The sequence below is a fragment of the Erythrolamprus reginae genome, chromosome 1 (assembly GCF_031021105.1).
Source record: "Erythrolamprus reginae isolate rEryReg1 chromosome 1, rEryReg1.hap1, whole genome shotgun sequence".
Taxonomy (NCBI): domain Eukaryota; kingdom Metazoa; phylum Chordata; class Lepidosauria; order Squamata; family Dipsadidae; genus Erythrolamprus; species Erythrolamprus reginae.
This window is the reverse complement of record NC_091950.1, coordinates 297,676,475-297,690,782: the sequence shown is the minus strand read 5'-3', so window position 1 is coordinate 297,690,782 and position 14,308 is coordinate 297,676,475. Positions and strand designations below refer to the sequence as shown.

The window sequence follows — 14,308 nt, the reverse complement described above, 5'->3', positions numbered from 1 at the left end:
CCCCAAAGCACAACAGTTGCTCTTTGCTATGTAATGGAAAGCCATAGAAGTTGAGGAGTAAAATGATAGAGACATAATGGGAAAGTAGAGAAGTATAAAAAAAATCTACAGCCAGAACACCAAGCCAGCTATAATCCAAGCTGTCATAAATGTGTTTAGAAAATACTTAAAATTCCAGCAGTGCAAGTGCAGCCTGGGTTTTACAAGACAATATATTTAAAACCAAAACATGGTAATGTGGTCTGAAACATATTGCAAGATAATAGAGTGAGACATAAATGTTTACTCTGATGCAAAATCTCTTTGAACTGTCCTTACACTTCTCCTATCTGTCTTTGTGAGTATATCTGTATATGTGTACATGTATGTGTATTTTTGAATAGCAGTATGCTAAGATAGAAAGTGATATCTTGGAACTGGTATTGTGCAATGTGTTTTTAAAGACCTTAAAATATCAGAAAATCTTCTGAAGCTACATTTGGTGTATTTCATTTATAATGTTGTATACACTGGTGCGTGTGTGTGTTTGTGTGTGTATCTGAATTTGCATCTGTTTTCTTGTCCTCTAAAGTAATGATTGAAAATTTAGTGAGCATTTATCACTGGGTTTTTTTTTAATGAACCAATAATTTTGTAACGAGCAATTTGTTCAGAGCACTTTTAATCCACTTATAACCTTTGCAAGCATACACTGCAGAGCTTTATCTTTATAAAGGTATAAAGATAAATACTTAACATTAAGAATGAAAAAGGCTCTTGAAGATACATAAAACTATTGGGCAGAAATTACCTAGTGCTAGGTAAACACAATTACTATTGTAATGTTTAGATAGAAAATTAAGATTTGTTTTTAAAATAATGAAATTAGCCTTACATTTACAGAAAGCCGTAAAGGAGACTGTTTAGTCTGTAGACTGAAATACCGACTCTATTGATTGACTGGCCCATTGATTAGATTTAGATTCTCTTTTTACCTTTAAAAGGCATACAAGGTGGCAAAAAGAAGGGAGGAAATGCTTAAAAAAAATTAATCTACAACACAAATAGAAACACAGAACACTTGTCTAAGCTATATGTGACCCTTATTAGCAGCAGGATGTGGGTTTTTTCATTTTAGTTTCTCTGACAGTGGGAAACAGTTTGAAGTCTCAGGAAAACCACTGTTTTTTTCCTCCCATCACCACCTATTGTTGTGGTTAGCTCTGGCCCAGCTCCTGCCCCAAGGACTGTGGATGTGGGGCAGACATCCACATGCTGCAGGCCTGTTTTGCCCCCCCCCCCGTGGAATCTGCTGATGAAGGCTCCTCTGACCAAGAAGACATGAATGACAGGGAGGAGGAGAGTGTGGCAGACAGCTCAGAAGGAGATCAATTATCTAGCTCTTCCTTGGATTCAGAACAAGAGTTGATGATACAGCCACGCATGCGGAGAGCGATGCATAGGCAACAACAACTGAGAGATTATTATCAAAGAAAATGAGGCCACCTGTGGTTGGGTGGGGCTGTGGTAATTAGTGAGGCTGCTATAAAGAGCAGCCTGTGGGTTTGGCCATTGTGGAGGATTATCTGATCGTTGTGTTTCATGACTGCTTTACTGACTTTGACCTTTTGTGTGCTGATTTTTCCCTGCTTTGAAACTAAACCAGAGCAAAATGTGTTTCGCTTTGTGAAAGAAGAAGGACTGTGAATTGCCTCACAGCTGCAAGCTAAGTATCACAGAACTGATTAGATTAGATTAGATTTATTGGATTTATATGCCGCCCCTCTCCGCAAACTCGGGGCGGCTCACAACAATAATAAAAACAGTACATAGTAACAAATCCAATTCCCACCAATCTAATTACAATTTTAAATTAAAAAATTCATAAAACAATCCCAATATATATTAAAAAAACAGACACACAGTCAATCAATCAGACGGCAAAACAACATGGGGAGATATTTTAGTTCCCCCATGCTTGACAACAGAGGTGGGTTTTAAGGAGTTTACGAAAGGCAGGGAGGGTGGAGGCAATCCTAATATCAGGGGGGAGCTGGTTCCAGAGGGTCGGAGCCCCCACAGAGAAGGCTCTTCCCCTGGGTCCCGCCAGATGACATTGTTTAGTCGACGGGACCCAAAGAAGGCCGACTCTGCGGTCGCTGGGATTCGTGCGGCAGGAGGCGGTCCCGAAGATATTCTGGTCCGGTGCCATGAAGGGCTTTATAGGTCATAACCAACACTTTGAATTGTGACCGGAAACTGATCGGTAAGGGACTTGTACAAATTATCAGTTTGTTTGGAGACCAGTGCTCTTTGCTATACCCAAAGAGAGCTTGGTTTAAGTGAATTTTCATTATAAAGAACATTGTTTTGAATTTTCAAACGTGTGTGTGTCCGAAATTGTATCTGTGCATTTTTGGGGGGATTCTACCAGAGAGCTCGACAGAACATCTATGAACACTTAATTGTGTGTCTGTCCAACAAATGCAAGATATAGCCTCAGAGCCAGGCTACCCAATTGTGGTCCTTTCCCTGCTTGAGTGTAAATGAAATAAAAATTATTTAAAATAGCAATGATTAAAATAGTAATGAAAAGTTTTTGATGGAAGATTCTTGCAATTGAATAAGAAGAAAAAAGTAACCATACCCCCTTCTTCCTCTATTTTTTAGTAATGTTGGTATTCATTGTGTACAACACAAAGATGCTTCTTTAAATATTTTTTATTTTTACGTGCCCCCCCCCATGCATGGCAAACATAGAGATCTACTGTATGTCACCTTGTCAGCTAAAATTTTAATATATTTACTTTCAAAAAGAAAAAATGATTCTGTCTGCACCTTTCTTGCCTGTACCTTTCTTATATCATCAATTCATTGCCATAGGCTGCTAGTCTTCAATAAAAATGTCAGACCAAAAGAACAAAGGTAAATCTGCAGCGGTGGAAATTGGTCACTTCTCCTCCTCCGGGCTTCTCCCTCCAAAGATGCTTCCCAGCTCTTCTGGTTCATTAACCCAAACCTTAGTGAGAAGCATATTCAGTTGCATCTCTTCTTTCTGTCACCTGAGTGTCAAATTTCAAAGAAGCATCTCCTGAAGGACAGCAAAGTGTCATTGTTGGTGAATATGCCTTTTAAAAAGTGCTGCCAAATATCACCCAGGAGGACCCATTTGCTTTGATTTCTTTCCATCCATAAGAATAGAGCAGAGGTATTCAGAAGTAATCTGTCAGGAAGTCCTAATAGATCTAGGGAGGATTTGTCCTCCCTGTTGGGATGACTCCCTTGAGTTTTAGCTTTGCTTTAAAAAAAAAGTTTAATTGTGAAGTCTGAGGGTGTGTCCAGCTTCAATACAATTACAGAACAGATAATTTGGAGACCCATGCAGTGAAGACCAGAAAATACTTGTTAGCCAAGTAAGAAATAACCCCAAACTGGTCAGGTGTTTGAAAAATCCCAATGGGGTGATAGAAAGCATCCCAGGGACTAGTTTAATTTTGGTAAATGGTCCTTTGGTAAATCCTCCACTCCTACCATGGCAGCCATTTTGTAAATGGCAGCCATTTTTGAATGAATCCACGGCATGCATTTAAAGTTCCAAATATGTATTGTCCCCAAAAGTTGCCTACTACTCAGCAGTGAATCTATGCAGAAGCCAAGATTGAAATCCATTCTCTTGCCAATGGGTTGTTAACTCATCTTTGGTTTTGCAATATATATACACACACAACAATTTTCATATCTGCCTGGCTGCTCTGGCTGAACGCTGCTGCTTGTTTTATTTTATCTCCACGTTAATTTTATTCTCCAAAAATAAATACCCCAATGAAAATAGCTAATCCCAGTAGAGAGAGCTTTTTGCTCAGTGAATTATTTATAGCTGCCTTGTCTACATATGTTACACTTCACTATTCTACACTCACAGGGAGCTGCGCTCATGTTGGAATAGTAAGAGGCGAAGCTCTCGGTGTAGTGTCAATGTGCGTGGAAATTGCTAGTCAACCATGCAAGCACAATATAGGACTATTTAGCATTTTCTTAGGACTTCAGTTCTGGTCGTTTGCTTTGTGTGCATCCCATTTAAGTTCAAGGGAGGGGAGCTGAATTGCAACAATGGGGAAAAAGTAATGGAGGCACAGTGCATCTTCCCGACAATAAATTGCCATCACCATATTTTAACGAGCTAGGCCTGTACTGTGTATTTTTTCATCTGAAGATCTGAAGTAATATAGGGTGGAAACCAGCCAGTCAAATATCCTGACATGACTTTGTTTAAAACAACAACAACAACACAAACTCAACATCTTTAGGAAAATAGGAAATCTGGCTTGCATCAGGAGGTAGCCAGAAACATGGTGGCTGCACATCTGTCAGGTACTAAAACAATCAAATGGCTAAAATAAGGAGGAAACCACTGGTTTCACCATGCCGACTGTCCCCCAGTTGAAAAATTCATAGCCTAAGAGAGGGAAAAGCTATTAAGAATGAAACAAAAACAAATATAACAGTCTCCTTCCTACATTGGATCATGGGAGATTTCGCAGGACAATGTGGTGAATGTAATTACTTCTTTAAAATTAATTTTCTGGGGGAAAAATGAACAAGGAGAGTGGAAACAAAACATCTGTTAGAGAATATAGTCACATTTCCTTTGCACATAAATATAACCTTGAAATAATGTGTATTTTTCTTTGTTCAATATTATGGGATTTTAAAATGGCTGCAACACATAGACCTGCGTAGTCCTTATTAACTAAGACTGAAAAGCAAAGAAAAAGAATGCACAGAACTGTAATATATTAATAAAGCTGTGAAAAGAAACAATTTATAGAGAACTTATAATCATAGATTTACATTACATACGCATTACATGCATGATGTACAGTGAACTGCTCAACGAATGGAAATCATAATTCATTTCAGTCATCCCTAGCTAATCTATATTGATAAGATATTGATTTGTAATTTGCTGCTAACATCAATTCTGCAGACCACTGAATAGTTGGAACCACATATTTGTCTTTGCAGTGCTGAACAATAGGTTATTTAGCTGCAGGTAAGATGTGGAAAATCCCCATTCTTTCATAAGCTCAATTCCCATGTTATAGGAATAAACTTCCAAAGACTATGCACATCTGAAAAATACTGAATCTTGAAATTAAGTTAATGCATGTAATAACTTCTTTCCCCAAAGGAACAATTGCTGGACATTGTAGAAATCCATATTTAAGCAAAGCATTAATTTCACTGCCTCTTCAACAGCATAATCACTTATTCATGCTTTTCTACAGAAATGAAATAAAAGTCCCTTTAAAAGATATTATTAGGCTTCTTTAAATGCCTTCACTTAGTAATGGGTTACTGGGAAACACACTATTATGTATTTAGTGGAGGTTTTCCGATCTTGTCACAAATGGAGTGGAGAACATCCACTGTGTCTGATTTGGTGATATTTGCATCTAAATGAAGACCTCTGTTAGAGGACAACAATTTTGAATGGATTTTCTACAGCTGCCATTTTAAATTCTGCATCCCTTGGTTTTTGTTTACAGCTGTAAACATAGTTCCCTCTAAGCTGAGCAGTGAGCAATCGCTCACTTAAAAATCATCATCAACTCAGAGTTTTCCAAACCTGCCCAGAAGCCGAGAGGGAAAGAGTGAGAGGGAAAGAGAGAGAGAGGAAGAGAGGAAGAGAGAAAAACAGATAGAAAAAAGAGAGGAAGGAAAAGAGAAAGAAAAAGAATAGGAGTAAGGAAGAGAGAAAGAAAATCAAAATCTAGTTTGAAACTAGCTCAACTATTTAAGTGGCATTTGGATATTGATAGAGTTGCCCTATTATGAGCTCACTGTTATAGACACACAGTACAGTATTTTATTTTGAAATTCTCTGAGGCAACACAGGGTGGGTTTTTTATTTGTTTGTTTGTTTATTTATTTTTTCTGTGCCGCCCAGTCCCGAAGGGACTGCCGCTCAGACACTATACTTTTCTGCCCACCCCCCAAAAAAATTAGAGGGAACACTGGCTGTAAATCTCATAGAACCCATAAGCACACTGGGCTACTAAGGGTTCCTGCCCAAAACTATTTTCAGATGAGTGTATATATCTGTACATATGGGGAGAGGGGGCTTAACAAACTTCAGCAATCATTCCTTGGATTTGACCCTTTAAATTTATGAATTAGTGCTTTAACAGTTGAAAGATTAATGAAAACTTGAGCAGAAGGTTATTACAGCTCATTTATAATTCCACCATCGACCTTTTGCGAATGATATCAAAAATCCATTAAGCCATTAAAGCTACCTATTACAACAGGTTAATTTATGTAGCACTACTCACATTCATGAAATTTGGGAACATAAATGGAATACTCCTTTCATGTATTATTTTCTGCATATCAGATTTCTTGTCCTTTAATACTATTACACTAACTATATTTTAAAAAAATCCCTGAAACAGAATTTCAAAATTAACAGTCTTTACATTCCCCAGACTGGCCCTAAGATGTTTTTTTTAAGCTCATAACTGACAATGTTTTTCTTACTGAAAATTTGCCTTTATAGCAGCTTCAACCTGGCATATTTAAAAGAAAGGAGGAAGAAATAATGTATTTGAATGAAGGTTTAATTTTGAGGAGTGGAGTTGATGAAGTGATGCGGGTGTGTGAAGGTTTAAATATAATTACAAATGAAAGGGCAAAATTGTATGCCAGAAAGTATGAATGTGTCACTGAGATTGTTTTAAGTGCATGTGAAAGTGGGAATTACCATATATTGGTGATAGTTTCATATTATGTTCCAATGAATGGAAATAGAAACATAGAAACATAGAAGACTGACGGCAGAAAAAGACCTCATGGTCCATCTAGTCTGCCCTTATACTATTTCCTGTATTTTACCTTACAATGGATATATGTTTATCCCAGGCATGTTTAAATTCAGTTATTGTGGATTTACCAACCACGTCTGCTGGAAGTTTGTTCCAAGGATCTACTACTCTTTCAGTAAAATAATATTTTCTCACGTTGCTTTTGATCTTTCCCCCAACTAACTTCAGATTGTGTCCCCTTGTTCTTGTGTTCACTTTCCTATTAAAAACACTTCCCTCCTGGACCTTATTTAACCCTTTAACATATTTAAATGTTTCGATCATGTCCTCCCTTTTCCTTCTGCCCTCCACACTATACAGATTGAGTTCATTAAGTCTTTCCTGATACGTTTTATGCTTAAGACCTTCCACCATTCTCATAGCCCGTCTTTGGACCCGTTCAATTTTGTCAATATCTTTTTGTAGGTGAGGTCTCCAGAACTGAACACAGTATTCCAAATGTGGTCTCAACAGCGCTCTATATCAGGGGATCACAATCTCCCTCTTCCTGCTTGTTATACCTCTAGCTATGCAGCCAAGCATCCTACTTGCTTTTCCTACCGTCCGACCACACTGCTCACCCATTTTGAGACTGTCAGAAATCACTACCCCTAGTGATGAAATGAAACTGTATTAGTAATAGTAACTTGGAAGGGACCTTGGAGGTAATCTAGTCCAACTCTCTGTCCAGTATCTTCTTAAAAGGCTCTAGTATTTGGGCACCCATGTAGAGATGGAGGCTATGTGAAGGTTGTGTGCAGCAAACTGCCTACCTCTATTGAGCCTCTCAGGTTCTACATGTTCTCACCCAGTTCATATAGCCAGGATGATTTAACACACTATCCCTGGCTGGTACGTGATCTCATCTAAGTTGTATCAACAGGATGTTCTTAAGCATTGGCAGGGAGAATTCACCAATAAAAATGCTGTTACTTTCTTCTACATTTTGCTGCTTGGAAAACTGTATAAACAGCAATAAACACTGCAAAGGCAGTCAGGCATCTTAGTATCCTGCAATGCCTTGTCTCTAACTCCATCACCCCCATGCTTTAATGGAAAAACAAAAGTTCTTTAAATTTCAGTCAACTGAAATTCAAGAGCAAGAGTTGAAATTGTGCAACATACTGAACGAATTGAGTTCAGGAAAAGTAATCATGTTAGATGACAAAAATGGGTAGATGGGAACACGGTGAGGATACAGAAGAAAATAACTGGATCATTAGGAAAGCCAAGAATGAATGAATAACAAAGATTCTTTTTTGACTATCTGGGTTTTTTTAAAGTCTGTTTCTTCCAACTGCATAAGGTAAAAAGAAGCCTATGTATATGTACATGTATATGATAGATAGAGATGGCAAAAGAATGAATGTAGATCTAAAAGCATCACTGTTTATAAAATGGGATACTAATATTGAAATAATTACTAGATATAAGCTGGTTAGGTCCTTGGTTGTGGGATAGAACCATTATTTGAAAGTATCAAAAAATGGTCCATGAACAAATGGATGTGGATAAAGGAGGAAGTGAAAGAAATAAGACTAAACTAGAACAATTTCATGATGGGAAAGAATAAGTCCTATGTGAAAAATTATTCCGTGAAAGAAATGGAGACTAGACTGAAAAAAAGAGAAAGTGGCTACTGTTCAGAGCCAAATTTAAAAAGTTATAAAGTGGAACAGTAGGGGGTAAACTAAGAAGGATGAAGAAGAATGCTTGAAGGAATGATGAAGAGAAAGAGACTATGGATGATAAAAAATGTTGAGAATGATTATTAAAAGCACAGTTATGAGAGAAAGATGCTGTATTATGTGTATGGAGAGTAAAAGTTAGTTGCAAAAAACATAGACAAAAAAGCCAATCATTGAAACAGGCAAAATAATAATAATAATAATAATAATAATAATAATAATAATAATAATAATATGTGGAGCCGTTTTGGTGAAAATTTAAAAAAAAGTTTCAGAAGTGGGTAAAGAGGACTAATCAAAATACTTCCATCAATATGAATGAAGTAATAAATGAGCATGATGCAGTAGTTTGGGGTGAATCAGAAATGAAGGAATTCTGAAAGAATCTGCATGAGAATTCTGAGAAGCATGTTTAGAAATTGGAGGACAGGTCTAGTTCTGGCTTAGACACAAAACCAGCTGTGACTTTGGGCCAGTTGTTCCCTCTCAGGCCTTGGAAGGAGGCAAGGAAAAATGAAAATCTTACCAAGAAAATTGCAGGGACATGTCCAGCTTGGATTCAAAAGCGAAGTGGAAATGCTAGTTACATAAATGCGGAAATATTAGTGCCCATGAATTGCCTATGAAGAAATCATTGACAAATAAACATTTATTTTATTGATTGATTGATTGATTTTGTCCATTACACAATGAGGGTTTTAGTGGGTATACACATAGTAAAATACATAATGAAGGTAATAGAGGATATACTCATAGTAAAATATATCTAAGAAAGAATAGAAAATATAGAAATAGAACATATCAATGAAAGAATAGAAGAAGAGATATAGCAATAGAAGAAAGGTATAGGAGATATAGGAGAGCAATAGGACAGGGGACGGAAGGCACTCTAGTGCAGTTATGCACACCCCTTACTGACCTCTTAGGAATCTGGATAGGTCAACCATGGATAATCTAAGGGTAAAGTGTTGGGGGTTTGGGGATGACATTATGGAGTCCGGTAATGAGTTCCACGCTTAGATAACTTGGTTACTGAAGTCGTATTTTTTGCAGACAGGTTTGGTGTGGTTAATATTAAGTTTAAATCTGTTGTGTTCTCTTGTGTTGTTGTGGTTGAAGCTGAAGTAGTTGCCGACAGGCAGGATGTTGCAGCATATGATCTTGTGGGCAATACTTAGATCATGTTTAAGGCGTCTTAGTTCTAAGCTTTCTACTCCCAGGATTGAAAGTCTAATCTCATAGGATATTCTGTTTCGAGTGGAGGAGCGAAGGGCTCTTCTGGTGAAGTATCTTTGAATATTTTCAAGGGTGTTAATGTCTGAGATGCGATATGGGTTCCAAACAGATGAGCATGTGAATGAACATGTGAATGAAGAGTCCATATAGAGCAGACAATTGGAAGTACACTTATTGTTCTCCCCATCCAAAGGGGCAGGTATTTATTTGTTTGTTTATTTGTTTGTTTGTTTGTTTGTTTGTTTGTTTATTATTGGAATTTATAGGCTGCCTAACTCCTTACGGACTTTGGGCGGTAGTATGAGGTAGTATGGACAAAGGCAAAAACTGCATGGGAATGGCTTATTAGGTGTGCCTGGGAACATATTTGGTAGACTTTTGATTGAAAGGATATGACTGATGGCAAAGAACAATATTTAGGACATGCAGTGTAGCTTTGTGTCAGAAAGGCAACCAGCATGCCAAACATTTGTTCTTTGATGAGTGACTGAGAAATAGGTGAAGGTAAGAAGGACAGCTTATTATTCATGTCTTCATTTAATTTAGGTGAATGATAAAGCAAATGGGCTTGAATTACAGAATGTGTGGAATGAATATGAAGTTTAAAGTTGATTGCTAGTGCAATAACATCTGTCCATGCATTGCTCTGGAGGGGGGAGGTTCTGATCCCCTCAAATAGGGTTCCTAACTTGGGTGTCCTCCTGGATCCACAGCTAAATCTCGAACTCCATCTTTCAGCTGTAGCCTGGGGCTACCTTTGCCCAGGTTTGCCTGGTGTAACAATTACGGCCCTATTTGGACCAGCGCACAGTCACTCAGGCCCTCATTAACTCCCGTCTTGATTATTGCAATGCGCTCTATATGGGGCTACCCTTGAAGAGTGTTCAGAAATTGCAGATAGTCCAGAATGCAGCCACGTGAGCTGTTATGGGTGTATCTCGGTATGCATATATAACACCAACACTCCGCCTGCTGCACTGGCTACCGATTAATCTCCGGGCACAATTCAAGGTGTTGGTTATCACCTATAAAGCCCTACATGTTTAGGGCCTGACTATTTACAGGACCATCTCCTACCACATACCTCTCAGAGGCCTGTTAGATCACAAAGAGGGCCTTTTCTGTTGCTGCCCCGACTCTATGAAACCAACTCCCCCCCCCCCCCCGATGATTGCACTTCTCCCACTCTATTGGCTTTTTGAAAAGCTGTCAAAACCTGGCTTTGTTGACAGGCCGGGGGCTGTGAAGTTTAACATCAGATGTGCCCAAATTATGTTTGTTTGCTATGTATGTTTGTATGTTTTGGGATTTATAATGGATTTGTATTTGTATTTTGTATTTATTAGATTTGTATGCCGCCCCTCTCCGTAGACTTGGGGCGGCTTGTTAGGGTCATGGGGTTTTATTTACTGTTGTTGTTTGACTTCTTTTTTATTATTGTACTATTGTATTGTTTTTATTGCTGTAAGCCGCCACAAGTCCTACGGGATTGGGCAGCATAGAAATTGAATAAATTTAAAAAATAAAAAATAAAATAACGGTTTATCTGATGGAAATAGGACATTTGGGAAGATGAACAGAATGCTTAACTAAAGGGTTAAATGTTGAATATGAGATAAGTCAAATATTATATTTGGTTATTTAATGTATGTGTGGCTAAATATATCAGGAATGTTTGTGGTGATATTAGAGAGCTGCTAGTTGGAGACATGAATATGCGATTTCTTTTGTATGCTGATGATATCATTTCATTGGCTGAGAACAGCAAATATTTACAGCAAATTTTACAGCAAATATTAAAGAAATGTATAATCCAACAGGGAGCATGGATCTGAAAATCAATGTTTCAGAGCATAAGATAATGTGTTTGTGTTTGACAGGGAAAATGATGAGCAATTGCAAGTTATGTATAAATGGTGAAATTGTGTATGTTGATAGAATACTTATCAAATATGAGAAAATCAGTGGGAAAATTTGAGGATGCACAGATACTAGTAGAAAGTTAGAATTAGTACCTTTGATCACAAACGCTTCTGACCACAACCAAATTAAAGCAAAAAATTCACATTTTCCCCCCGTCACAGCAGATTTTCCTTTCCAGGCCATTTTTTTTTTTAAGCATCAAATTTCCAAAATTAGGTTCAGGTCATGACCAAATCAGTTTACGACCAAAGTTATGAAATGAATTATGGCTGTGACCATAGGTTCTACTCTATGTATCTGTTATGAGGAATACATGGCAAAAGAGTGAAAAAGGATGGATATAACAGCAGCTTTTTGCCTACATTATTATTATTATTATTATTATTATTATTATTATTATTATTATTATTATTATTATTACTATTTATTAGATTTGTATGCCGCCCCTCTCCGAAGACTCAGGGTGGCTCACAACAGTAATAAGAAACAGGGTAACAATGGGACAAATCTAATAATAAAAATATATAAAAACCCCAACAATTAAAAACCATACAGCACATACATACCAAACATGAAATATAAAAAGCCTGGGGGAGATGTCTTAGTCCCCCCATGCCTGGCGATACAGGTGGGTCTTGAGTAACTTGCGAAGTGAGGGTATATGTGGTCAGTCATACGTTGAATGTAGTGGAAAAAGAGTTGTTAAGAACTGTTTGTTGTCAAACAAGAGAAACAATCAAGAATCCAACCTGTGTCAGTCACTAGGACCAGAGGTATAGTCTCCTGAACTTTCAGACTCGCAGAACTTCGGATAAAGTCTACGGAGAGGGGCGGTATACAAATCTAATAAATAATAATAATAATAATAATAATAATAATAATAATAATAATAAAGAGAGGAGTTCCCTGAGAATGGGTTCCAGCACACGTCTGAATGCCTGGAAGGCTAAATCTTTAGTCCTGTGATTGACCCAGATTGGATCCTGCAACATTATACCAGGACACAGAAGTGGATTATGTTGAGTTCCGATACTGAAGAGACAGGAGACTGGTGGAGAGACTTCAGTTCTTTATTAGGTTACCGAGAGTAACTTGCAGCAGCAATATACAAAAGGTGGGGTGGGTGGGGGTTAAATAGAGAGCCAATCCGGCATGGAACCAATCAGAATTTTCCTACTTTACTTCCCTGTCGCAATAGAGTGAAAACTTCCCAATTTCTTCAAGACATAACAGATTCCACTTACATTCGCCACCAGTTCGCATCGTGAAGTTGTGTGCATCCCGCCATGCACTTCTCCTTCCGCGCATACTCACTAGCCTGATAGAGCCCGAAACACAGCTGAGGAGCTGGTCAGCTGTGCTTTGGGCAAAGAAATAAAGCTCAGGATTCACCCATAAGCGGGCAGGTGAGAGAGCCTTTTTTCAAGTAGAAGAAGAGGAAAAGCCATCCGAAAATGGAGAAATCCGCCAAAAATTCTAAAAAGAAGATGGTGGTGCCCACGGACTAACACCGACAGAACCAAATCCGTGATGCTATTGTCACATCACCAGTGGGTCAGTAATGATTTGGGTGATCTGGTCTGAATCGAGAGGAACCCAACCCTGCTGGGACATCTATATTCGCCTTCATTCATGAGAACGCGTGCCGCAACCCAATCAAATTCAGGCTTGACATATTGAACATTAATTAATGTAGATGAGTAATCAGTATGAAAGGAATCCATGCAGATGCTTTAGTCATAGAGAGAAAGTGAATGGAGAGCAAATTGCAAAATGTATGTGTGAACACAGTGAAGGGGTTGAGAAGGAGACCAAAAACAGTGCGGCGAGAGAGAATGGAAGTGAGCAACAAAAAAACAAAACTCCACAAAAAAATTCCACAAAAATGTTTAAAAGTCAAAATTAGGACTTCAAATAGTGCATGGTCATGATGAAAGAAAGATAGTTTGCAAAGATTAAAAGATATGGAGAGGTATAGTAATGGCATCTTTCTTTTCCTTCTTTCTTTTGCTTACTACAGTATTTCTTATTCTTTATTCACAAAATGTCACTTATCATGCTGGGAAATAATGATGGTTGCATTATGCATGCTAAATATATCCTCACTCTTCAATGTTTTTTTTTTTAAATTGCAGCTCCTTTACTTATGAATCATTTGCCGTTCCTGCCTCCGAGACTGGATTCTGTTGACATGCAGTCTTCTAGAATTCCAGGTCGAAAAAGAGGAAGACCTCCGCTCCATCCCAGCCCTATGAAAATGGCAGTTCATAATCTTTACACTTCATCTACTGGTTCTCTGCCAGTTGTGAAAGTCCCAAAGAAGCGAGGGAGAAAACCTGGATATAAGGTACAATATTGTCTGCTTATGTTGCTGTTGTTGTTGCCGCTGCTGTTGTTGTCTTCTTCTTCTTCTTCTTCTTCTTCTTCTTCTTCTTCTTCTTCTTCTTCTTCTTCTTCTTCTTCTTCTTCTTCTTCTTCTTCTCCTCCTCCTTCTCCTTCTCCTTCTCCTCCTCCTCCTCCTTCTTCATCTCCTCCTCTTCCTCCTCCTCTTCTTCTTCTTCTTCTTCTTCTCCTCCTTCTCCTCCTCCTCCTCCTTCATCTCTTCCTCCTCCTCTTCTC

At 38.1% G+C, this 14,308-nt stretch overlaps 1 protein-coding gene across 2 annotated transcripts in view; it reads left to right on the top strand.

The window, feature by feature from the left end:
• The first annotated feature begins 13,865 nt into the window (after positions 1 to 13,865).
• Positions 13,866 to 14,308, top strand: part of SCML4 (Scm polycomb group protein like 4) — a 63,333-nt gene continuing 62,890 nt past the window's right edge. For both annotated transcript variants that reach the window (XM_070739398.1, XM_070739392.1), the window contains exon 1: positions 13,866 to 14,036. In XM_070739398.1, the coding sequence (XP_070595499.1) occupies positions 13,881 to 14,036 (156 nt within the window). In that variant the 5' untranslated portion in view covers positions 13,866 to 13,880. The remainder of the gene's footprint in view (positions 14,037 to 14,308) is intronic.